Source organism: Polypterus senegalus, chromosome 5 (assembly GCF_016835505.1).
Source record: "Polypterus senegalus isolate Bchr_013 chromosome 5, ASM1683550v1, whole genome shotgun sequence".
Lineage (NCBI taxonomy): Eukaryota > Metazoa > Chordata > Cladistia > Polypteriformes > Polypteridae > Polypterus > Polypterus senegalus.
In genome coordinates, this window is record NC_053158.1 from 141,388,976 (window position 1) to 141,415,926 (window position 26,951).

At 39.6% G+C, this 26,951-nt stretch overlaps 1 protein-coding gene across 5 annotated transcripts in view; it reads left to right on the plus strand.

Annotated features, from left to right (window-relative positions):
* Positions 1–201: 201 nt before the first annotated feature.
* The window catches only part of amph (amphiphysin), a 279,401-nt gene continuing 252,651 nt past the window's right edge, over positions 202–26,951 (plus strand). For 3 of the 5 annotated variants that reach the window (XM_039753408.1, XM_039753409.1, XM_039753410.1), the window contains exon 1: positions 202–385. In XM_039753408.1, coding sequence (XP_039609342.1) covers positions 317–385 — 69 coding nt within the window. In that variant the 5' untranslated portion in view covers positions 202–316. The remainder of the gene's footprint in view (positions 386–26,951) is intronic. The other 2 variants (XM_039753411.1, XM_039753412.1) reach the window with 2 other exon arrangements.

The following is a 26,951-nucleotide window of genomic DNA, read 5'->3' on the forward strand; positions in this document are numbered from 1 at the left end:
GCATGAGATTAACAACAAGTACATTCATTTCTGTAGCACATTGTAATTGAAAGGCTGTAGCTGAAAGTGTAGTGGGTTTTACTGATATATTTTATATACACCATTAATTGTGATCGCTTTCTCTCTCTCTCTCTCTCTCTCTCTCTCTCTCTCTCTCTCTCTCTCTCTCTCTCTCTCTCCACGGCAGATGTCAAAAGGCGAAATAGAAGCGCTGTGTCTTTAAGAGGCACTCCTCCCTCCCAACTCCGCTCCTTCGCTGTCCGTCAAAGCCTTTCTGTGTATTAGCGGCTCTCGACTCGCTTCAGCACCAGCAGCCATGGCCGACATCAAAACGGGCATCTTCGCTAAAAATGTGCAGAAGAGGATCAGCAGGGCGCAGGAGAAGGTAAGGCCATCGTTTCGCAGCCGACTTGCTTGTTCGCTGTGCCAGCAGCCACCGGCGATTTCACCTCGGTTGGTTACTCGTGGCATCGGCGGCTGTGAAGAGGATGCTTTTAATGGGAAAGGAGAAGCAGGTGTGACTAAAGCTCCAGTGTTGCGTGTTACAAACCGGAGGGTGCCGGCTGATGCATCGTATCTGGGAGGCTTATGCTTTTGCAGATCTGTTTTTGAGCAGTACTCCCTCGATGACTTTGCTGCGCGCGGGGCAGATCCCAGTGTGTCTCAATGACAAACGGTAACGTTAGCTGATGCTGCCATTGTCGTGCTGAGAAGCAGCCGTATGACATTTCATTCTTCGCTAAAACTTGCCTCCCGATGAACACGCCGTCAAAGCGTTTGTGTGCCCACTTCAAATAAGGCACAATTGACCGGAGGAGTGCTCAAAGGGACGTTTCTCAGCAAACGTCAGAAATGTCCTAGCGCAATAAAGCCTGCGATCGGCGAATCCACGCGAAGCCAAACATGCAAGCAGATGTCCGGCTCTGTTAATTGTCTCTCATACGGGCTGTTTATTGCTACCTTCACAATATTATTGTACAGTTGCGACTTTCTTGCACCGTGAGATAAGCGTGCTATTGGTAAGATAGATTAGAGTATAAATATAAATGTACATCGTTGGGACAAGGTCAACAGAAAGGGGACGTACGGGGGGTCGTGAAGTACTGGAAGGTTGCGGTGGATCACAGTTCGTACATTCACGCACAACTGGCAGGGAAGGCGAAATCAAGATAAACACAATATGGAAGGAGGGCGAGAAGGCGCTAAACCGTATAGCTGTCAAATCCACTCTGTCGGGCTATAAATAACCCGAGTGCCTTTGCACGGGACACGGCGTCGCGTTAAGCCGGTAAATCTTTTCTGCGTAATTTTCATCAGTCCCGTCAGGAGGGGGCGCCTGCTATCGGGATTCCCCCGTCACGGTTTGTGGAGATACTTGAGCGTGCACCCGCTTACCAATCACCGGACGAAAAAAAAAGTTACTGGGTATAAAGCAGCATCGATAAGATCATCAATCTCCACACATTTGAGAAGATCGTGCGAAGTGTTTTATCACGCGCATGCTGTCCGAATCAAAGCAACGAAATGGGCATCCAGCGGCCCCTTTAGTATGCACGTAGGCAGGGAGTGTGGAGAATGGGGGTTGGGTTGCCTCTTGCTTTTCCTGCTTTTGCTCATCCCTGCCTCCATACACAGTGGCTACTCTAATAGGATTGCTTTTCTTTTAATACCCACTGCCCTGGTCTCATTTGATGGGATGCCATAGCAAGGGCCTTTCATTTAGCTGTTTCAAGCCCAGAGGAAAAGATGCTTCTTGTATGCAGTTATTATTCTGAAGTACTCATCAGTTATGAGGTTGTTGTGGATGCATAAAACAGTGTGGGCAGCATGGTTGTTCAAGCAGTTAATGCAAGCAGCAAATAAATCTCAATCTATATAGTTGTGCCTGTCAGTTATGAACACCTGTCCAAGGATCTTTAAAAGTACAGCACATTTGTTTATTCTGAGTAGTCAGTTGCAGCACCGGCACATTAACAGACTGGCTCAAGGCCACTCTGTGAGTAAGAGGCTTACCGCATCCATGTGGCTTACAGTCTGACACCTTAACCACGAGGCCACACTGCCCATCATCTCACAGCTCCTTGGCTCAGTTGCCAACCCCGTTGACGTCTGTCTAAAGTTTGCACATTCTCCACAGTTCATATGTTTTTTTTTTTCCCGGGTTGCTCAGTATTGGTTAGGTTAGTTGGCAACTCTGACTTGGCACATTGGGAGTAAGTGTGAGAATGTGCCTTGAATTGGTTCTTGGAATAGATCTTCGAACACAAACAACGTTAGATCAGGAAATGGATTGAGAGACTGGTGCGTTTTCAAATCCAGTTCTAATTTTGCTGATGACTCGGGAGTGAGGAGATGTCTGATTGAGGGGAGAGGATTAAGATGAGAGGAACACATGTTTGTGAATCATTAAGAAGAGATGGCTGAAAGATTTGATTAGAGGTGATGTAAAGAAGATGGGAAATATCTTAATAGAATGGATCAATCACTCAATTCATTCAATCAGTCTTGTATACACTCTTATTAAAGGCATATCCAGTCAGTAGGCGTTCTAGGCAGAAAATGATTTTACAACACACTACCAGACTGAAACCTGGTAAAATTATATGATAAAGCGCTGGCTGGATATCTGAGGACAGTGGCTCAATCAATCAATCAGTACTTTATACAGTATGGTTCATAGGTGTTATATGTAGATTATGAGTTTACAATACAGTATTAGACTGAAACATTGGATTAAAGTAAAATTACAAAATTAAAGCTGTAGTTGGATATCTACAACCAATGGCACAATCAGTCAATCAACCGCTTAATCAATCTTATAAATAGCCTCATTAACAGTATAGCCAGTGCCTAGGCGTGCTATGTAGAAAACAATTTTAAATGCTCTATTAGTTTGAGACCTATGAATAAAATAAAATTATAAGATAAGGTCTTGCTGGGTATCTGAGAGCAATTAATGAATCAATCAAGCAATTAATCAGTGAATTAATCAATCAATCCACCTACCAACCAATCAATCAATCATTCAAACTTGTATACAGCCTTATTAACTGCTTATCAAAGTCCTTAAGTGTTATATGCAGAAACAATGATTTTGCAACACTCCATTAAAATGAGCCCCTATGAAAAAAATAAAATTATAAGATAAGTTCTGGCTGGGTATCTAAGAACAATGTCTTAATCAATCAATCAATTAATATTTTATACTTTACTACTAACAGTACCTATGGATTAGATGTAGATTATGAGTTTACAATACTGTATTAAAGTAAAAACTTGGACTACAATAAAATTATAGTATAAACTGTGGCTGTACTGTATATCTAAGTATAATGGCTCAATAAATCAGTCAATCCAGAAATCAAGAAATTAATCAATCTTGTATACAGCCCCATTCACAGCATATCCAGCCCCTTGATGACTTTACAATACTCTATTAGATTGAGACCTATTAATAAAATAATATTATAAGATAAGCTCTGGCTGGATATCTGAGAACAATGGCTCAATCAATCATTGAATCAATCCGTTCTTTATACAGTACAGTTCATCGGTATTATACATAGATTATGAGTTTACAGCATTAGACTGTAACCTTTGATTAAAATAAAATGATAGGATAAGCTGTAGTTGGGTATCTACAATCAATCAATCAATCAACTGCTTAATCAATCTTATATACAGCTTCATTAACAGCATATCCAGTCCCTAGGCGTTATATATGTAAAAAATAATTTTAAAATGCTCTATTAGACTGAGACCTATGCATAAAATAAAATTAATAAGATACGTTCTGGGTGAACATCTCAGAGCAATCAATGAATGAATCAACCAATCAACTAATCAATTAATCAGCCAATCAATCAATCAATAATACTTGTATACAGCCATATTAACAACAATAATTAATTATTAATTATAGGAATAGCTGTGACTGGACATCTAAGAAAAATGGTTCAGTCAGTCAGATGACGCTTTAATCAGTGAAGTTAACAGCATGCCTGACCCCTAGGCATTATTGTTTTAAACTGAGAGAAAAAAAAATAAGTTCCTGTAACCCTGATATGGGGTAAGTGAATTGTGAAAGCAAGATAGTGCAGTGGTGAATACTGCTGCCTTGTGAGTTCAGCTCATGAATGAATGGCTTGGCGAGCAGAGACACAGCCTTATGGACTCGGCGTCCTGTGTTACAATCCCAGGCCCTGTTATTGTGAGAGTGGAGTCTCTGCATGTCCTCTTTGTGTGTCTGTGTTGTGGTCATCCCTGACGGTTTTCTGGTTTTCCTCAGATATCCCAGAGAGGTAGGTTAACTGACAACTCTAAATTGGCCGCAGTGTGTGCGCAGGTCGGCCCTGCGATCGACTGCAATGCTCTCTGCCCTGTGCTGCCATGAGAGGCTCTGGCCTCCTGTGACCTTGAATTGGATTAAGCTGGCCTGAGAATGCTATGAGAAGGCAGAATGGATGGAAATACAATTCAAGGACCTTGGAAAAGACCTGATATCAAAAAGAGAGAACAATCCATTATGGAAATGGTGATCAATTGAAACTGGAGAAACTGTAGAGGAAAACAGTATTGAAGAGACCTTGTCAGAAAGTTAATGCAGAGAATTCAGTTCCATGAAGTTGAGTACCAAAAAGTCTGATTGGCCATAATATACGTATGAAAATAAAATACTCTTTAACTACTTTATGCAGAAGACATGTATGGTACATTCATGAATTATTGCCTATAGAAAAAATAACAGAATCACAAGCTAACAGTAACTAATAAGCAGGTCAAAATTGTCTAGTGTAGTATTGTGATATGAAGAGGTGCATTTTCTTTCATTTTTATGAGCTTGATTTGCATTCTTTCTGATGGTAATTTATGGTTTAGGTGGTTTATGTCTTTGTCTACTCTAAGTATTAAAACAAATCAATGAAATTAATAGTAATTTAAAAGCTGATCAGTCATCCTCAGAAAGACAGTATAAGAAGTCACAATTGTAGTATTTTGTTGACATTGTACATTAATTAAGAAAGCATTAATTTATACTGTCATAGATGCCCAGGGACGTTGCCCCGCAGCAGGGGACCGGAAATGGGACAATACTTTCCCGGGAGTGCAGGAGGGCGGCCTCTCTTGAATGCATGGGGGTCACAGAGATGCGAAGCTCAACCCAGTAAAAAGACAGAGTCACCGCCAGTGGGCGCCCGGAACGTGGTTGGAACCCTGGATGGCAGCACTTCCGCCACACCAGGAAGTGCTGCCAGAAGAAATCCCAGGGGCACCCGGAGTACTTCCGGGTGCTCTCCTGACATTTCCACCACACCAGGAAGTGACGTCAGACGGAGCACCTGCAGCCCATCCGGGTCATTATAAAAGGGGCTGCCTCCCTCCAGAAGCTGGAGTTGGGAGGAAGGAGACGAAGCTTGTAAGGAGGGGAGTGGAGGTCACAGAGAAGGGAAAGAGACTGAGACTGTTGGCATTGTGGTACTGTGAAGTGAATAAAACGTGTGCATTTTGGACATTCTGGTGTCTGTCTGTCTGTGTCCGGGGGCATGCTTTTCACAATACACATGAACATCCTGCTTCAGAATAATTTGTTTAATGCATGTGATGAACATCAGAAATGGATGGTACGCCAGGGGACACTTATGGATGGGTGTTCATCCTGAGCCCTGGTAGCTCCTATTCCCCATCACATTTTGGATGGACGGACAGGGGATGACTATGTACCTGGGTCATGTGTATTCAAGTCCACTAGGTGGCAGCGTTAGTCTGGTGTAGCTACTATATCGACACCTGCAGGGCCTCAGGGAAATTGTTCTTAAGGGGATCCTTGGTGGAGTCCTTGGGGGAAGCTAGAGGGTACTGTTTTGGAGGAAATTCCCCTGTCAGGTGGAAGTACTGACTGACCTGGAAGTGCTTCCTTTGGTGCAATATTGTGACAACAAAAGTGCTTCTGGGTCTAGCACAAAGGAACCTGCTTAGTTTCATTCAGGAGAGTCAGTGTTGGAAGTAGAGCAGGACGAATCATGCTTGAGGAGGAGTGAAGGAGAAAAACAAAGAAAGAATTGTAGAGTGAATTGTACTGAAGAAGAAGCTAATCTGATAATGGAATATGACTAAATAATGAAGAATTTATTTGAAACCATGACTTGTCTTGATGCAGTTGTGTCTGAGGGCTGTAAGGTGCCTGCAGTTGTTGTGGTGGGCAAATTAACTTTTATCAACATACAAGGTTAAATTAAAAAGAAAAGACAATTTGAATGAGGTAACTGCACTGGATAGAAGCTGTCACAACACAACATGTTCCCAATTACTTATGGGTAGCTCGAACATGCACAGCACAGCATTCTGCCATTTGTCCAGTTGGAGCCAAGGTCAAATGAATATGGACACTCCGCTGCAGGATTGCACCATTGTCGAACAACTTGCTCTTGTAAGATTTCTTTGGGAAGAGAGGGAGAAACCTGCTGAAATTCACTGAAGGATGTTGTGTTGTGTAAATCAGTAAGCTGTTTGGGTACCTGATCTTACACAAACTTTACGGTACCCCAAGTCATCCTGCATTGTGGCATGTGGAGATCGATAGCTGATATCCAAATGTGCAGCAACAGCAGACAATGTAATCTATTGGTCTTCTCTGACATTCATAATGTCAGTGTGGGTTTGTGTGCACGATGTTGATGGTCGACCAGATAGAGCTTCGTCAGTTACACTTATTCTTCCCATTTTAAAACTTTCCATTCTGAGCCAACATCCTTCAGTGAATTTCAGCAAGTTTCATTCTCTCTGTTCAACAATGGTGCAATCACGTAGTGGGGCGTCCATGTTCATTTAACCTTGGCTTTAACCAGGCTAACAGCAGAGCGCTGTGCTGTGAGAGTTCAAACTACTCATAAGCCATTGGGGCTGTTTTGTATAGTGTCAGCTTCTATCTGTTGAGGTTATCACATAATTTTCAAACTGCCTTTACTATTTAATTCTCCCCTATATTAAAACAATTCTGCCTTTCCCAAATAAAATTGTTGAAAAAGTGAAGCTCGCCATTTTTTTTTTCAGTATTGGTTCATTCTCATCGGTTCTTCTTCTCTTGAGCAAAGATAGCATACATGCATGTCGGTGCAGAAGATGATGTAATGTAAGTTGTCCTAGGATGACCAAAAATAAGCAATTCAGTAATTGACATCTTTGCTGAAATGTTTAGTGGAGATAAATTGTGAATATAGCCATCAATTATTTACAATGGATGGAAAAATTCTGTTGTCATATTAGCTGGCCCAGCAAAGACCTTACAGCAGAATGCCCAGTTAGCTGAGGTCTCCAGAAGTGTGACTGTGTCTGACTCGGCCTTTGACTTTGTCTGTTGTTAGTCACCGTAGCTCCCCAGAGGTTTAATTTCTCCATGAGTGTTGCTGAATGGATTGTAGTTTACCTCTGCTACGTTGGCCATTTTTCAGCATTTAATTAATGGACAGATATTGCTGAGTTCCATTTATTTTAATCCGTTTTGAACTACTTTGTTTTCCTGTCTGCTTAAAGAAATCTGTCTTTGCGTGTATTCATTAAGTTATTAGTCATTTATGAAGTTTGTCATATACATGTAAATGTGTTACAGCACTCTGAGCCTGCAGTAATTTAAGAGCACTATACAAAAATAAATTGAATTCAATTCAATTATATTGCACAAACCAAGCAGGCATAGTGAACTTCATTCATTTACTCATTCAATCATTTTTTATATGGTTTGTGACCTAAAAGATCAGGACGCTGGACAATTCTACATATACATTTCTTAAAATTGGTGATAAGTTAGGTCATTGTCATGCAGTGAGTTGGAAGAGGTTATTCAATTCACCTTAAAGTTTATAATCCACTGCCTTATCCACAACATCACAATGCTTAGTTTCATTCATTCATTACATCTGTGCAGCTACATATTGCAGTTCATTGTCACAGTGGGCTAAATCCTACAACACCTGAGACAATTGAGGAACAAACCCTGAACAGGATGTCCGTTCATCACAGGTCACACACTTAACACAAAGTCCTCTGTGTATCTGCCAAGAAGCTGAGATGTGATGTGAGCTCTGTGTTTAGACCGATTCAGGACTTTGACCACGGGTGACGCAATGAAGGTGACAAATGGGAATGAAAAGAAGTGTAGAAGAGGCAGAGATGTGCATAGATTCTGCTATGAGGTGGAAAAACAGGCAAGCACTAGAGATGTCTAATCTTTAGATAATCGTTTTGTAAAGACTGGATCCACATTTGATCTTTCCATTACTTGTAATTATCCTTTATTAAGCCATATTCACGAAGAGTGAAGAATGAATTGAGCATTAGTGTTATCAGTAATGTCAGTGGCATTAATGCCCGCAGGTATAAACCAGAATATATTATAGGATTCTTTTTTTTTACTGTGTTTCATTTTTTTCTATAAACTATTAGTATGCAATGACAGTAATCTTATGAGCCACTTTTTTTAAACAGTCACCTTCCAAAGGTGTGACCAGTAAAAATGAAATAATCAAAACTGAACCATACTATAAGTCTGCCTAAAGCACTGTTTTTCCCTTTTTCTTTCTTACATTGGCATTCTTATCTTCAGACCATGACATTTAGACTTCTCTCTTTCATTTATCATTGTCTTCTTGATCTTGTTCACTTGACTTTATTTCCATTCAGTGTCTTGTTTGTGTTAACTGTCCTGTAGGTCATTCTGGCCCACTGCTAACTTCATAGCAGGTTATATAAACTGAGCATCTGACACTTGGACCTTCCCTTATCATTGTGAGCTCAACTGTCACTTGGGAAGCAGCATCACAGCAACACATTATTCACTTCAGGTTGGGGCCATTTAATATTTTTTCTGTTGAATTCCTGATTGCCTCATCCATGCTTTGCCATTGTCGTACCTTCAGCTTGCTAGGTGTCTACGTTTAATGAACAGACACTGACTCTGAATTGATTTTCTACAAAAATGGGTGGATAAATTAATACTGTAATGCCAAAGGGGAGAGTTTGAATTTTACAGAATTCTGAAACTGCTGATCGGTCCTTTTTCCAGTTTCAATATTGATGTAACGACAGGCTGAACTTTCTACACAAGGAACAGTTAGAAAACTGATAATGTCTTTGACCTTTCCTGTTTCCTATTGATTACCTTTATATGAAGACAGTTTTTGTCTAAGATGTTGCTTTTAGCCCTTATAGCAGCACAACACTGTTTTGTATTTGACATTTCAAGGACTTGCTGTAAAATGATGCCTTTACTTTAACCTATGCATTTAACCAGTTCTAACCTATAAGCAATTATATATTTAATGTAGGATCTTACCACTGTTTTGTACCATGCAGCAAACACAGCTTATGTGACTAGTTCAAGTTAAAATTTACTCTCATGTGTACATAGCACCATCACATTGACTTGCATGTCTCCACAGTGTAAAGGACATGAATCAACTGACCTCCTGTAATTTCAGGTGGGGTTGGGGGCAGATTAATGTTCTCTCGCATGGCCTACAGGCCTTTATAATGGATGGTTCAAGGGGATGGATGGGTGTCATGCTTGGGATGGGTGGCATTTTTTTTTTCTCTTTTGAAGGACAGAAGGAGACTGCCTTCTTGAACAATGTGTTTCCCCAGTACTCTGGGAGGTAGCAAGCCTCTGGTGGGTGTCCTATTTGTACTCCTGCAGGGCAGACTTAGAAGCTTTAGTCCCAATGGGTAGTGCCATTGGAGGAGCTGCTGAGAGGAGGCTAAAGGAAGCACTGCCTGGTGGCAATGTTGTTGCACCAGAAGGTCTCCTGAGTCGGAGCTGAAAAGGGATTGCTTCCTCTCAGCTAGGCAAGTTGAAGTTGGTATGGGAAAAGGAGAACAGTACTTGCCTGGAGAGAATAGGAGGAAGAGGAAAAGGAAAAAGAAAATAAGAAGAATTGTGCTTTTGTTGAAGAAATGTGACTATCATAAGGTATTTTGTTAAAATATAATTTATTTTGAACTCAGTGCTTGAGATGTAGTCAGTTGTGTCTGGGGTTTGGGGTGTGAGATTCCTTTTACAGTCTACAACAGTTATCTATATGAATAAAATCATAATCTGTTTGTTAGTTTTTTTCAACAACCACTCAAAAAATGATTTTCATAAAAATGTTCATGTATGTAGATTATATGGTTTATCTGGGAGGGGGATTGTAATGGGGAGGGGGAGGATAATCCAAAAACTAGTTGTGACATAAGGACTACAGCTCCCATCAGGCTGCAGGGGTATGCAGGAGTTGATTGGAGGACACCTTTATCAGCGCAAACAAAGTTCTGAACCCGCCAAAGTGGGATCTCATCTGAGACTGCAGGTACAGTGTTTTCTTCTCAATTAATATGGATAACAGATTGTAAGAAGGACACTATATAGCGCCTGATCCGACACAGAATCACATGAAAGGCAACAAAGACTTTATTTTTCTTCAGCTGGAGGGCACGTCTTCCCCGTGAACGCTCCAGCTACAATACAGTCCCAAAGCACTTTAAACAAATCACCACAACACTCCCGTTTGGTACCACCACTCCTCCATGGCAACCTCGTCCTCTTCCTCCCGATTCGGGCTCCTGAGTGGTGGTTGCTGGCCCTTTTTATAGCCCACCCGGAAGTGCTCCAGGTACTTGATCACCTGTTTCTGATTGCACGTCCGGGCAGGAATGTATAGATGTCCAGGCCGGCTCAGTCTCCCATGCAGCACACCCTGGCAGCCACCCCACATCTCAACAGGGCTATGGAGAACTCCATCTCCCATGGAGCCCTGTGGGAAACTGAGGCAACATCGTCAGCCAGGGAGGCTGCCACCAAGCATCCCTGGGAAGGTACTGAGGAGCCCATGGTTGTTCCCCCAGAACATTTGTAAGAAGGGGTGTGGGCTTGGGATCCGGCTGCCCGCCACAAGATTCATTACCTTGCTAGATTATAGCTTTCGTCTAACAGTACCCTTTTGTGTTTCTTCATGGGTTGTGTTTACCCATATTACATTTGACAGTTTTTCATCTGGAACCTTGTTTGATAAATATAAGGGTCCAAAAGGGATGTACGTTATTGCCAAACCCTTAAGGTGCAGCACCAAATTTTAAAACTCCAAAGCACTGTTTTTAGTAAATTTCGTGGTTGCAAAATTGCAACGAAATAAAGTTTAGCATCAATTTTGTGAAACTGTGTATGAAAGGAAACCCGGCTGTTTCACTCACCACTACCTATTGTAGTGTGATGTTATATTTTACCTAACATATGGCAGAAGATTCTTGCCTGGGACAAGGACAGTGCAGATAGGCACTTCATCACACTGTGTGTACATGATAATAACTCTAAAATGAACTGACGCTACATTTTTTATCAAAGCAAAACCATGCATTTTTGAAAAAGCAAAAAATGTTGTACACCTGTAAATTGTTAGTGTGAGAGAGATAAGCCACCGTGAAAAAGAATGAAACACTATGTTTTACCACATGCTGAGTTGCTGTTCACAGTATGGTAGAAAAGGAACAACTGAGGGCAACGTTAGTAGCTTTTACATTTCTTGATGCTAAAAATGTGAAAGTCCATTTTATGATGAGGCAGCTAAAATGCTAGGATTTCGTGTCAATGCAGCAATTGGAAATCAACATTGAATGACTCAACTTTGAGTCGTCTTTGTAACATTTTTGAATACGACCACTGCTGCTGTCTCTGTAATAACAAGAAAACGTGGAGCAATGTCTGTGAACCCCAATCACTCAGCTCCCCTACTGCAGATGCTTTCTGTGGTCCACGGATTTAATTATTCAACAAGCCATTCAGTGGGATTAAAAGAACTGGGGGTAAATCATTACTAATATAGCACATTATGTAATAATCAGGGCCAGTGCCACCATTAAGACAAATCGGGCATTTGCCTAAGACGCAGATCATAAGCGGGAGAAAAACTCTGCTGCATGGTTTAGCCACCGAACAGTCAATTAGCGTGCTAATAAGCTTGGCCTAGGGTGCAAAATAACCTAGCACTGGCACTGGTAATAATATTACTTTTTTGTGTCAGAAGTAATAAAACATACTCCGTTTGAAAAATAAGTAATAATATTACAGTTACCTTGACCTAATGATATTACCCTTTTAGCAAACTACTTAAAATCCGCCCTGATTTATGTTTTCCCCGTGTATCAGCAACAGTACCCAGCAGTCACTACTCTTCCTGTTACACTGAGTGCTGTCATCAGTCACAAAACAACAAAATACCAAAGTCATAGCTCAAAGCAAGTCTGCTATTGCACCTTTTGTGCTACAAAACCTTACTTCTTCGTAAATTGCAGAGGACTTGCCCGTATCTACAGTGTGTCATGTCTCAGCCAGGGTTCTCCCTCAGACTGGGGTTCAAATTCATGTTGTTATGACCCTTTTATTCATTTTTGATTGATCGATCATTCTTTATTATTAACGTCTATGTAAATCAGTTGCCTTTTTCAGTGTTCTGTGTATTTTGTGAGGGATCCACCAATCGCCGGGAACTACACTCCTCCCTACAAATCCAAACGAACTTCCAGAGTTCCTGGTGGTACATTTTGAATGTGTCTGGGAATGGTGAATTTAATTGTGTTTTATATTGTTCTTGTGTCTTCGCAATTTTGACCTTCACGCTCTGTGTTTGACTACGTTTGTGAATTACTGTATTGTGACATGTTTGCTTTGAATTGTCGTGTTTTTGAGCAATCGTTATTGAAGAGCATTTTGAGAATAAACTTTTTTATTATATACTGATTTGGTGCTTGCCCTTATTACTAGCCTGGGTTTGACAGCGATATCCCTCTCTAGTGGGCATATTTTGAAGTACTTTTGGAATTTATTGGGACACGTGCTTTGAGACTTCTACTATCATGACACTCTGGAGTCACACCTGCTTTCAGATACTGCTTTCTTGAAGCATGTCTTTGGCAGAAAAACATTTGCCAAGTATCTTTATGACACTTATAACAAAATTGAGCATGAAGTAGTAATGACTTTCGAGGAGGTGCAGTTTATTTATACTACTGCAGACATTTGGTCTTCGCACATTAAATGTTTTTTTGGAGACTACTGTCCATTAGATTGATTCTAAACTGCAAAACTGCCACTGTTCAGAGGGACATTCAGAGCCACAACATCTATGATCAATTGCTTACTGAATTTGATGAGGTACATAATCCTGGATTATTTAAATTTGGCAACCATTGTTGCCGATTTCTAAGAAGCGTGCATGTCTTGGTAAGATAAATTACACCCATCTGATCATCTAGCACTCCTGTTGAAAGACTGTTCAGTTATGGAAGTCTTGGCTAAGCTCACTTCAAAGAGAATCACTTTTCAGATTTTCATTTTGAAAGACTGCTTCTTATGAAATATAAATAAATAAATCAATATGAGTGCATACTGCAGGTCACTGATATTTTGGGATACTTGAGCTAGTACTTCTGCTTTTTACTTTTGTTGACTGGTTAAAACTTAATTTGATTGTAAAAAGAAACAAAGCTGTGACATAACTTTGAAAAGTTTACAAGTATGTATTATTATAACCATGTCAATTTTAAATTAGTTGCATTTAATATATAAAAATGTGGATGACTTTGTATTCCAGAGTTCAGAAGTGCTGTTTTAATTTAAAGATTATCCCTTGGCATGCTGATATAAAGATATTTCCACAAAATAGCACATAATCAATTCCCTAATTGACCTGAGGAAAATGAGAAATGTAAATCTCAGGGAGAAATTAATTGACATGACCTTCTCAAACATGTAGGAGTCTGGAGCTGGGCATAAGGCAGAAAACAGCTCAGGACAGGGTACCAGTTTGTGACAGGGCCCACTCACACACATAGCCTCACTGGGACCAGTTTAGAGTCGCCAAATAACCAAACCAGTACATCTGTTGGGATTTGGGATGGAAACTGGAGTATTAATTAGAAAACGCTTGTAGACCCAAGGACAATATGCAGAAAACCTCCAGCCATGGGATTTGATCTAAAGGCATGGACCCTGTGAAATGGCAGCACCATCCATTGGCAAAAATCACATTTTAAATATTAATCTTTAAATAAAATTTTTAATTTATTTTCATGCTGGAATGATGTCAAATAGAGGAGGACAGTGGCAAACCATAAGTGAGGTTTATTTAACCTGGAAAGATGCATACTGTATATCTGAGTTAGCCTTCACATGTTACCTTACCCTGGGACACGCCATAATTTCATCAGAAATGAGTGAGTCTTCTCTTAACAAGAATATATTTTCAAATTTTAACTAAGAATATAAACTGTAAATGTTGTAGATAAAATTTTTAAATATTATGTATATATTATATTATACCTGTAACGGCAGACTGCACGATAATGTGCAGTGAATACACTTGACTTGAGCATTCCCAGTTTTCCTACTCTTTCTCTGCACGTTTAGCATTCGTTTGCTCAGAGGTTGATGCGCTTGCTGCTCCCTGAGCAGCTCTTCTTTTCTCCACCCTAGCGGCCTGCTGCTTCTCTTCTTTTGTCGGCATCTTTTCGCGTTAAAACTGATTAAGTTAGTTTTTGTGTTGCAATTACTTAGCACGTTTTCTTTAATTTTTCACTTAAGCTGGCACTTTTGTCTTCAATCTGCCTCAAGAATGATTAGTGAAGGTGGTTGGGAATGAGAACGGCGCCCATACACATGCGCTGCATGGCCGCCCTGCTGTGTGCTGCTGAGACTTAAATAAAAATAAAAAGAGTAATAAAAATCATCACCTGAAAGCGGACAGTAGACGTCACGTAGTATGTTTGTACCAAATTTCAAGTCAATAGTTGAAACAGTTTGCGAGCTACAGGTGATTTAAAATCCTGGACAGACAAATGAACAGCCATGGTAGCATATTATATAAGAAGATATATACTGTATATAGATAATGTATATCTAGAAGAGAGAAGGATTTTGCTATAATGGACAACACTTGGTGTCACTGAATTTCTTTAGCATTTAGTGTAAATATCAGGAAAATTAAACCAAGTTTTGAACTGGACAATTTAAAAATAAGCAGCAAAAGCTGTATTTCTTATTTTATTAATCATCCAGCACTGTGCTAATTTGATATTGCTGAGAGCAGATGAACATGTGTAGAAGAGCTCAAGAAGAGTGAGCCTGCTGTGGCGAAAGACACCTTCACAGTCAGCAGCCCGATTAGTCACTGGGGGTGAAGGAGGGCTCCTTTGACTCAGCTGGCTAAGACGCTTTCTTTCTGCAGTGTGTCTGGGATGAGGACCTCAGTTTGAGATTCGCTCATGATGGGAGCACTGGCCATTCACAGACAACCTGGTTCACACATAACTCTGTCTATGCGATGCTTTGATAGACTTGTGCTTTTTTCTTTTGCAAGGCATCTGGCAGACTTTATGTGAGTCAGTGTTAGCAGCTGGTGCATGTTCTGCCACAATGGAAATAATACAATTAATGAAGTGAAAGTCTGGTCATATATTTCATCTTTTTCTATTACTATTCAATTCTCTCATAAGTGACCTTAATGTTAACCATTCTTTATTCTTAGACCTTTAGAAATGATTCATTGCAACCAGCTTTGATAAGTTAATAAAAAATACCACCTCACCTCTAACTGAATGTATAGAAGTATACATGTAATAGAAGACAGAAGGATTTTGCTATAATGGACAACACTTGGTGTCATCTATTTGACACCATGGTGAACCTAGAGCATCTAATAAAAAGGTCTTATTTTAACAGTGAACATTAGATGTTACAATGAAACCTCTGACTAATCTATGTTCATTTCTGCCATTTTAGTTAGTTAATTTTACATAGATATTGGAAATCTATTTATTTCCTTCATTGTCAATGTACTGTATTCTGTTAAGTTTTTTCAAGTAGGCTTCTGTAACCTTGGGATTTTTACATCTATCTATCTATCTATCTATCTATCTATCTATCTATCTATCTATCTATCTATCTATCTATCTATCTATCTATCTATCTATCTATCTATCTATCTACTTTAGAGAATATTCTTAAACCCGCTTAGTTCAATTTGGTGCTTTAGGGATCAAAGTCTATACTGAAATCACAAGTTGACCAACTTACACATCTTTGGCATTTTATCTAAAATAGAGCTGATGCGACATCTCTAAATAAGTCCTAATCTACTGAAAGAACCTTGCAGTGTCCCCATCCTTTTGTTTAGTCCATGACTGAGCCACTTTTCTTACTTGTAAGCTTAAAGCTGAGAGCTGGTCTGACTACACAAAGTTAAGTTGGAATTGAGGGCAGTAAACATGGAGTTTAACCAAGATCAATAAGTATTCCTTAAATTGGCTTTGTTCCAGTCCTCCATAATGATAATGAATCCTTCATCATGTAAATGTTAGTATTTTGTAATGATCCACTCGGTCATTGGCTGTAGGTAACTGGTGACAGCAGCTCTGTATTTAACAGCCTTAAAGTTGAATCCTAATTACTTATTCTGATGTTTAAAATGGTTTGGCAATCATATGTAATGAATGTGGAAGCACACTGCACAAACAACAGGGTTATAGACAAAAAACAATGTTGTCTCTGGGATTGTTCACCCATGTCTAAAAGAGCAACTAATATCCTGAGTAGACAAGGTTTTTAAAGAACTTCCCCAGGTATATAAACACACTCTTTGAAAAAAGTTTTCCTATTATATAACGAAAGACTGGGTAATGTGCAGCAAAAGCGTTGCTGTTACCATTTTTTTTTATTCATGAAGCATTTTAATGAATAAAACATCTCTCAATGACAAAAATATATTCTAGACACAAACTATATATGGATGAAAACCTGGCAAACTGTAAAGTCAAAAAGGTGAAATGCCATTAGATGGGCACGAATGCTAATGCGTTTGAATAGCTTGTCTACTGTATTATTTGGGGCCAGGGCAATGGAAGATCCCTACAGCACCAAATTGAGCTAAGTGGGTTTGAGAATGTTCTCTAATGTAGATAGATAGATAGATAGATAGATAGATAGATAGATAGATAGATAGATAGATAGATAGATAGATAGATAGATAGATAGATAGATAGATAGATAGATAGATAGATAGATAGATAGATAGATAGATAGAAAAATGTATGGGTTTCTTCAAAAGTAAGGAGTGCCAATAACATTCAGCATATATACTGCTAGGTCAAGTCTTTTGAGGTTTGACTCCAGACCTAAGTATTTACTGGTGGAGTCCAGGACATTAATGAGACTATTCTAGCCCATCATTTTTGGTGGCTAGATCCTCTGGATTATCATTTTTTTCTTGGATAATAAAGTCACATTATGCCATTTTATAATTCACTTATTTCAGACCAAGGTTGCAGGAGAGGGTTGGAGACTATCCCAGCTAGCATATAACACAAGGAAGGAATAAACCCTGGACAGGGTGCCAGTCTATCGTAGTGGACAGCAACTTCTACCTAATTTGTCCTGGTAGGAAACAACTGCCAATTGAACTTACAGTTATTTAGGTTATGGGAGGAAAGACCAAACAGTGCAGTATGCAAACTCTTCACAGTGACCAGGTTGACATTTCAACCTGTAGCTCTGAAGATGCAATTCAGTTCAGGACTGATTTCTGCTTATGCTTAATTTTGCTAAGATAGGTTCTGGTTCCCTGTTATCCTAAAATTAAAATAAACAGTCAGTAAATGGAAGGATTGTTGAACTCTGGAGGTATAACACTGAAGAGGTGATACTGCATCATCCATTTTATGGTGGTTAATAATTGCCTTTTAATTTAATGGACATGCCATGTATAGGTTCAAGTTGTAAAGGTATCAGTTACATTAGTTCCTTTCATATAGTTTAGGTTGCGAGGCATCCTTTCTTGATGGTAGTGTGACACAGTTTAAATGTATGAATCTGAGCATTTTCGGCTGAAAACTGTTATTTGTTTAAATGGCTATGATTTTCAGTTACAAAAGCACCTTTCAATCACAGTAATGTCACTGTTCAGTGGAAATAAGAGTTCATATTAAGATATTTGGATCAAAAATAGTAAAACCAGCAAAGTGCATGTGGTGAAAAACATAGAAGGCCCAACCCTAAACCCTAAAAACTCATTTAAATGTTGTCTGCATCTCCCACAAAATAGCTGCATCAATAAGTATTTGAAGGTGTATTTAGAAATAACAAAGGTAATACAAAATTATATAAGATCAGACACAAACTACATAAATTTGCCTGTTTTTAAAGAACTGGAAGAACTTTAAATAATCAATCTCCACACAAATAACACTGATGTATTTTAAAGGGTTTGTATTACATCAATAGTCACCTTCTTACACCATTTCTGTGGCTGGAAAAGTCAATGGGTCCTGCCCAACCTTTTCAGAGTGTTTCGACCCTTAAAAACAACACTCTCCAATTGGTGGGTCAGCAGTGGTGGCGAAGTCTCTGCCTCTCTCCTCCAGGTTTCCAGCTAGTGTCTACCATCTTATACCAGACCCCACAAGAGGCTCTTTATTGCTGCTTGTTTCTGCTTTTGGAGAGCTATTTTCCTCTTGTGGCCTCTTAGGCTAGCTTTTTTTCAACAGATTCCATACAAATTGGGCTGAGAATCCTTGACATGTCACTTCTACTGTAGACAGCCATGTTGTCCAAACTTTGTCCTGACAACCCTGGTACTTATTTTTCCTTCTCACTGCCGATTCTTCACAGCTCTCCTCCCTATTACTTTGATGTAATTTTCTTTCCCTCATAAGACCAAATGATGACATCTTGTCTCAGACTTGTGGACAGTACTGCTTCTGTAAAGTGGGAGTTTTCTCTCCAGGTCAACCTTCATTCCCCATCCCTTGGTTGTTCACAGCAGATTTTGTCTGGCTTCACCCTGGATGACTAACCTCTGACCCTCTTTTACAAAAGTGACAGTGTCCAGAAGTTGGTTTGTTTTGATTGGCTATTTAATTTCTCGCTCCAAGATGTCCATGAGCTTTGCCAACACCTTGTCATGACTCCATCTATATTTGGGTCTATATCGTTTTGCACCTTGACAGGATGTGCACCCGTGTTCCTCTACACCTGCAAAGCTTACACAGGGGTCCTCTCTCAGTACCCACTTGTGCAAGTTGACTGAAGTTGGAGGGTGTCATACACTGCTCTGAGCAAAAGCAAAATACGAAAGGGCTCCAGCCACCACAATCCAGCCCAGCAAGTGTAAACGCAGTGACATCTGTGTCTCTACTCTGTGCTCATGATAACACAGACTGCCATACTGTTACATTTCAGATTAGGGATCTGTCTTTAGCAAGTGAATATAAAGCCCTTTCAGCTTTACATCATCAATCAGATTAACTTCACTATGAAAAAATATAATTTAATCTTCACTGAAGATGCGTTAGCCTCCTATATGTTACAACAGTTGTACTGGAAAGAAGATTCTTCTTCATCAGTAGATATACATTTTGTCTATTTAGTGTGCTAGGAAGGTACAAGCAAAACAACCCAACCATTGTTCTCACTTGAAATTGTAATATTACATATGTGGAAAGTCAAATTCAGTGATACACTGCAGTTTTTTATTTTTTCTCTCTGCAAATGGTGCAGCCTGAGCTTCTTGTAATAAATGAGGGCACATCTGGACCACTCTTGCCTGTCACAACTAATCAATGTAGCAGCAGCAATTGCACTGATGACGTTGTACCAGACCATGTATTATGTAGCACCCCAATGGGAAAATCAAAACCACAAAACCCTCCTTAAGCTAATAAAATATTTATTTAACAATAATAAAATGAATTACTTCAATATATAAATAGAAGACCATAGGCAGGTAAATGATAAACAAATCTAAAGGAATAAAAGAAATAATTATACCATGAACAAACTAGTAAGAGCAAAGAAATTAAGGCTGAAGGTGAATATCCAAGTGATATCCTAACACAGAAGTATAGGTCATAAAGCCAGTCAAAAGCATACTAACAAACTTAGCTGAACCTAATATTCAAGAACACAAAACTCTGTAGCACAATGCTACAAAACTATTGTTATAATGTGCTGTTTTCTATTGATTTTTGTTGCCTTTCCTACAAGGTCTGAATACCTGAATAGGTTTTGGACCCCAATGATTATCCATCCATCTCGCTATATCCTAACTACAGGGTCATGGGGGTCTGCTGGAGCCAATCCCAGGGTGAAAGGCAGGAAACAAACCCTGGGCAGGGCACCAGACCACCGCAGGGCACACCAAACACAATTTAGAATTGCCAATGCACCTAACCTGCATGTCTTTGGACTGTGGAAGGAAAACGGAGTACCCATAGGAAACCCACGCAGACATGGGGAGAACATGCAAACTCCACACAGGGAGGACCCGGGAAGTGAACACGGGTCTCCTAACTGCGAGGCAGCAGTGCTACCCACTGCGCCACCTTGCCACCCCCAATGATTATGATGTTCACATTTATTTCTTGCTTTATGCAGTATTTATAATGTTTCATTTTGCTAAGTTCTTATCATGATGCTATTTTGTTTATTGTAGAGCATCAAAGTTTCCCAGTATCATCTATGAGTGTGCAGCATGTGATATCATTTAGAGCACTGGCAGAAGGATAGTCTGTTTCTATTCCAGGGTATCTGCTCTTGGGATTCCTGTGTTTGTGTGTGACATTTTATTTTTATTTGTCTATTCCTAGTTACAAACAAATATTTTTCTTGTTTAAAGATTTTGATTTTTGCTTAACTTCACGACTATTGTCATATTAAGTGTGTTATGTGTTAAGATCTTTCACTGTGTCGTCTTGAGTGAGTACAATTTTAAAAATAAACAAGCCAATAGTTGAAAAATCTAAGAAAATAAGAACAAAAAGTATATACTGTAGAAAATAAAGGTTAGAGAATAATTCTAACTATGATGGGTCAGAGGAACAGCACCAAGGCTAACTAATGCCCAGTAATGTGCTAAGGATATTTGGAGTTTTCTTACTTCCTTCAGGTCATAACTATCACAGCACCTAAGGGCCCTAATTGTGTTTGAGCTCCCAGCATTGCCAAATCTGGGAGGTCTGACAAGTGGAAGACTAATAACAAATAAAAGGTTAAAGGTCAGGTGAAAACCAAAAGAAAAGAAATATGAGGCCAGGTGTGGCCATAGCCATAACCTTATTGGTGAAGTGGGGCCTAAATTGTATGACACAGCTTATCAGTCAGTCTACATCCCCATCTTCTCCTGTGGTCAAAAGTTCTGTTTGGTGAGTGAAAAAATTAGATTACAAGTACAAGTGGACAAAATTATGTTCTTGCAGAACTGTTGCTTTTAAAGACTGGGGGTGCCAGATGTGAGGTTTTAGTCATATAGTTAGGATTTATTGCACGGTACCTTGCACAGGACGTATAATAATGGGAGAAAATCACTGAGCAGACACAGGACAGGCTCTTAAATTTGTCTGAAAAACATCTTCAGGAGGAGATGAAGGACACTGCACTGTCCATTCAGCTCAGCATGTTGACTCTTTGACCCTCATTAGGAAAAGCAAAATAAAATGAATGGTGGTGACAATAATGATGGCACCTGGATGATAACTGGTTAGCCATTGTGGAGGTTATAATATTCAGAAAGAGAAACTGCTGTTGTTTATAGTACATCTCACAGACTCCCTCATTTATTTACTCATCACTTTCTAAACATTTCTTTTCGTGAGAACTGCAATGGTACCAGGCTGGGAAAGTCTGTTGTATACATGCTGGACCAAAGGATTGTCCACTTTTGTGTATATTAGTCGACTTGATTAAAAGAAAATTTCTTTTGATTATACTGTAGAATTATTCACTCTCCAGTCTATTGAAAGTGTGATGTATTTTTGTGATCACATTTTTATCTTTTTAAAAACATATACATACAGTACATGCTGTGCATGTGAGTGTATTCAAAATATGTTGAGTATGACCCGAAAAGGGTATTCTGCAGTGATGATTTTTATGTAGATTAGTTTCTGTTGTGATAAGAATGAGTCGGAGACATCATAAAGATTTGGGGCAGCCACCCGTATAATTGAATCGGCTGCAAAAGTAGTTGTAAATAGCACGATGTGCTTAGTTCAGAGTCCAAAACACAACTGCCTGTACTGAGGCAAGATGGCAGTTTTAAAGGGCTGGAAGGGAAGTCATCCATGCCGGAACTGGGAGTGGTGTCCTTGTGCCCGGAAGTGACATCATCCTTGGGGCCGGCAACAGGCGGGATTTCCCGGGAAAGGTCTGCAAGGGACTGAGAGAGAAAGTCAGTACACTCCGCCACCCCCTGGCCTGGCGTAGAATTACTAGTGTTTAGGCCCTTCAGCTGGTTCCCATGTGCACGTGTGTGACACTGTGTAACAAATAATGTGAATTACAAGTTTCTGGCATTTGTGGTTTATAGTGTACAGTATGTATACTGACAGTGTGACTGCAGTTTCTTAGTTAGAAATGGGATCAGGAAATGATGTATAACAGGGCAGCATCCATACCAAGACTGTAGTAAACAGCTCAAACATTAATTGAAAATTTCTAGATTAAGAACAAACCAAAATAATTCATAAAGTCAGAGCAAGATGTATGATGTAAATTGTAGTCAAAGAACAGAACCAAAGTCAAAACCAGGGATTTACTAATAACAGTGCTAGGTTTTTGGATGCATCCACAACTTTGGACAACTAGGAACTGCACAACACTGTCCTTTCGTACTGTCAAGGTATTGACATCATGCTTCACACATTCCCAGTCATCTTGCCTAGCACTTGTATAGTGACCATCATCAACAAATGTAATAAAATGGTGGCAATCAGAAAAACAAAATGGTGCAGTAGAATAATGTTATTCATATTATAAACATGTTGAAATATACAATTTAACCACAAGATACCTTAGCCTTCAAAATAATGTATTAAACATTTTTAGAGACTGTAGAATAGTTGCAAAAATTAAAAACAAAAGCCAGATCATGACAGTCAAGTGATTATGGATGCTGAAAACCGCAAAATCAAATTCAGTGCTATCACTGAATTTATAACACTAGTTATTTATAATACTAGTGAATAGTATCTCTTTGGAGAATCATTTTTGGCTAGTTAACAAGTACAAGGAACAGTCAATGTCATATGATACCCACAAGAGATGGTTGCAGAAATCTCTCAGGAGACCTCATAACCTCTTTGGTGTTAACCCCAAGAGGAACTCAGGCTCAGAATTCCATGGTGTACAGTTAAGCATGAGTTAGACTCAGGGTGACGTGTAATGATCCGCTTTACATTTTTAAAACTGAATAACGCTTCGGACAGTATTCTTCTGACATCTAGTGGATGAAATATCATCATATTACATATTACATAAAAAATGTGATATTTCAAATGTGTTTTGCCACTCCAAGGTAACTCATCAATATTCATCAGTGGGACGGAGCCTCCAATTAGAAACACAATGGCAAATGAAAAGCTGCAAAGGCGGTTTTAGAATCATCTAAAACTGATCCATATCGCAAATTGAGTGTTAGTGATGACGATATGAATTGATCATAAGACACTGACAGAGAAAGTGAAACTGATGCATGATATGTATACTGTACTCCATTCTGAGCTGGCATGATTATAATATACACTGCAGTTTCACAGCATCAGCAAAAAGCAAGAAAAAAAATGTAAAGAACTGATCCGGGGTGCGAGCAACCAACACTGCTTCCCTACCATACCATCACAAGTTCAGAAACGCACCAGAGAAGGCAGAGTTGAGTTAAAAAATGATTATTATAAGAAAATGGACACAACCAACAAAACCCTTATATACATACTATCACGCTGCAGTGATTCCCACTCACACAAATCACGACACAAAACACTCAACCATATACGCCACTAATACATAAATAAGGAAAACAGAAAAGAAGAAATAAATGCCATCAGAGTCCTTAAAATATGTACGGTTAGAGATGACAATCTGCAGTCGGTTGTGGGGAAGGATGCGCTGAACCATATCTACTGTTTAGTTGAAAGTACTGCTAAACAGTCCCTTGTTCTCGCCCGTCAGGTCCTCTCCCAAATGCCTTCACCTTATTCCCCAGAAAAGGAAAATAATTTGTCCAAAAATGAACCTGGGTTCACCTGACTTTTTCCAAGCGGGTTGAATAGCTTTCCCTCTTGCCTTTTTTGTTTTTTATGGCATCTACTTCTCCTTTTCGTCTGGAGCCCTTTCTCCTCCTTCACATTCTACCTGCCACACATTTACATAAGGTTGGCTCCTCCCCATACAGTGTGTTTGGCCCTCTGAGCCATGTGCTCCCCTCTCCATGTACCGTTGGCCGGTCTTACTCATTCAGCCATTCCAGCCTTAACAGGAATGGGGAAAAATACAAACTGCCAGTGACACACACATATCCAAGACAACTGTTACAATACAACCAAACCGCCATGATATACCTGGTGAATTCGTTTGGATGAAGCATCAGTGTGGTACGACATTAGCTCAGTGAATAAGAGTCAATAAAACTGAGACTGAGTGCAAGAACAAGTAAGGCTTTAGCCCCATAAACACTGTTCTCAAAGCGACAATGGTCAATGCTGGTGTACGGGAAGTATGTGAGTCACTAAGTCTTTTGCTGTAGGAGCCGTCAATAACACAAGGGGCGTCAAAGATCTAGTGCATGAATTTGTATGACGTTGAAGGTGTAATTTACTGTATATCAATTACATGCCTTAAAAAGTCCAAATAATCAGTCAATATTTTGCTAATTTCTTTTGATGTTAGCTGCAGTCATTCAGGGGTAAAAAGGACCAGGAAAGCTCCAAACCATAACCCTTCTCCTTCATGACAAAACCCAACATGAGGGCTGCCCTAGAAAACTGAATTTGAAGAGATGCGACACTCACCATATTCCTTACAACTAGTTGTGTGTGACTCTCAACTGCCTCTTAAGCCGAATGGTTGCCTTTGTTGCTATGCTGATGATGAAGTTGTCAGGTCAGCTACTGAATATGCTGTAGATTATACAAACCAGACAGTGTTTTATTTTAATGGCATAAAAAAGCTTCATGAGAATTCCAACAAACTCATTAATGGCCCCAATGAATATGTTGAAAAATACAATGTTTTGGTTTAAATGGGTCAGGATCAGGTTCAAAATGTTTTACTCATACAGCTGATAGGAAAGTCATGACCATTCTGAAAGTTCAGCTTATGTTTATTCAATGCTTGAAATCAAGACAAACATCTCAGACGTTTCACCTTCAATAAAATCTTCTATCCATCTGTATAAATGAAAAAAATCAGCAAATGGTTTGTTAGCAAACAAATATTCAAAAACACCACATCAACAATACATTAGTTGCCCACCCTTTATAATGGCAGTTGTAACTAACTGTTCAGATTTAACCCAATCCATTTAAAATCATTCACAAAGGTAATTTGCCTTCAATTGACATTAATTCCGATTTCTCTAACATAAAATCAGCTGTAGGATTTCCCCTAAGGTTCTTAGTAATATATAGTTCATAGATAATCAATTTCCACCAGGAGTGAGCTGAAAATCTGTGAAATCTTTTGCTGAAAGCTGCAGATCAGGCAGATATAAAAAACAGTGAGAAAACAATTGTTAAGAAAAGGAGTACTAGGATGTTGTACCGTGTTAGCCATTATGAATGTAGAGAAGAGCCAAGCAAAATGACACCTTTTATTGGCTAACTAAAAAGATTACAATATGCAAGCTTTCGAGGCAACTCAGGCCCCTTCTTCACATCTTGCCTGAAGAAGGGGCCTGAGTTGCCTCGAAAGCTTGCATGTTGTAATCTTTTTAATTAGCCAATAAAAGGTGTCATTTTGCTTGGCTCTTCTCTACTAAGAAAAGGAGGAAATAGTATACAACTAGGGGATTTCAAAGATCAAAATTGGTAAGTGGGTAGGGATAAGCTACCAGGAGGCCATTGGTAACCTTAAATAAGCAACAGAAATCGTTGCTAGTAGCTGGCAGTAGTCACTTCTTTCCGGCTACAGCCATTTAGCACAAGCTATAAGCTCGATCTTTGGAGTAGGATGGCAAAACAGAAGCCATTTATTACAAAAAAGTAATATTCAAGCCCATTGAAATTTTGCATGAAGACCCACTTATTCTCACAAAATCATACGGAATAGGGTATTATGTTTTTCCACCTTGATTTTAAAAGAATGCTTATCATCTAAAGGACACAGTACTTACTGTCAAGTGTGGCAATGGCAACATCATGCTATAGGCTGGGCCTTTTCTATTTATAGAGTACATATGACAATCTACTGTAGGTCAGCTCCATCTTCCCTTGGACACCAAAGTACCCAAGGATAAGCAGGGGCAAATTAGGATAAACACAGTCAGCAAGGGGTTGGTGCAAACTGTTGAAGTCAGTCATCTTCTTATCTGCCTAGTCCTGAACAGGGTCACGGAGTTCAGCTGGAGACAATCCCAGTTAGTACAGGCCATAAGGCAGGAAAAAACACTGGACAGGGTGCCAGTCAATCGCAGGGAAAACACACACACACACTTGCGCATATTTAAAGTCAACAAAGTGTCCAAAGTGTAGTGCAAAATACAGTATCTTCTATAAAAAAAGAATCCATAAAATCAATGTGAATGTTTGTGAGTTAAAATTTAACAAATAATCCAAAGATAAAACCAAAATAAAACAGTCATCAGGTCCTGACTCTTTTTTCGCTTTTTACTGAGCCCAGCACAACCTCCTCTCTCCTGTCTCCCCAGCTCACCCAATGCATTGATCAGCTGGTGGAGACACCAGCAGCTGCAGTCCACCCTTCTGACCCTGGACTTGGCTGCCAATGCCGACATCTGCCTGACCACTCAGAGTCAGCTGTCCTCCCATCTTCCCTCACACTCTCCTCATGGTCTGTGGATCCCTAAGGAGGTGTCCACTATCATTGTACCTGCCCTCCAGTAATAATGCACCCCTTACAGCACTCATTGTTTGCTCTTCTGCGG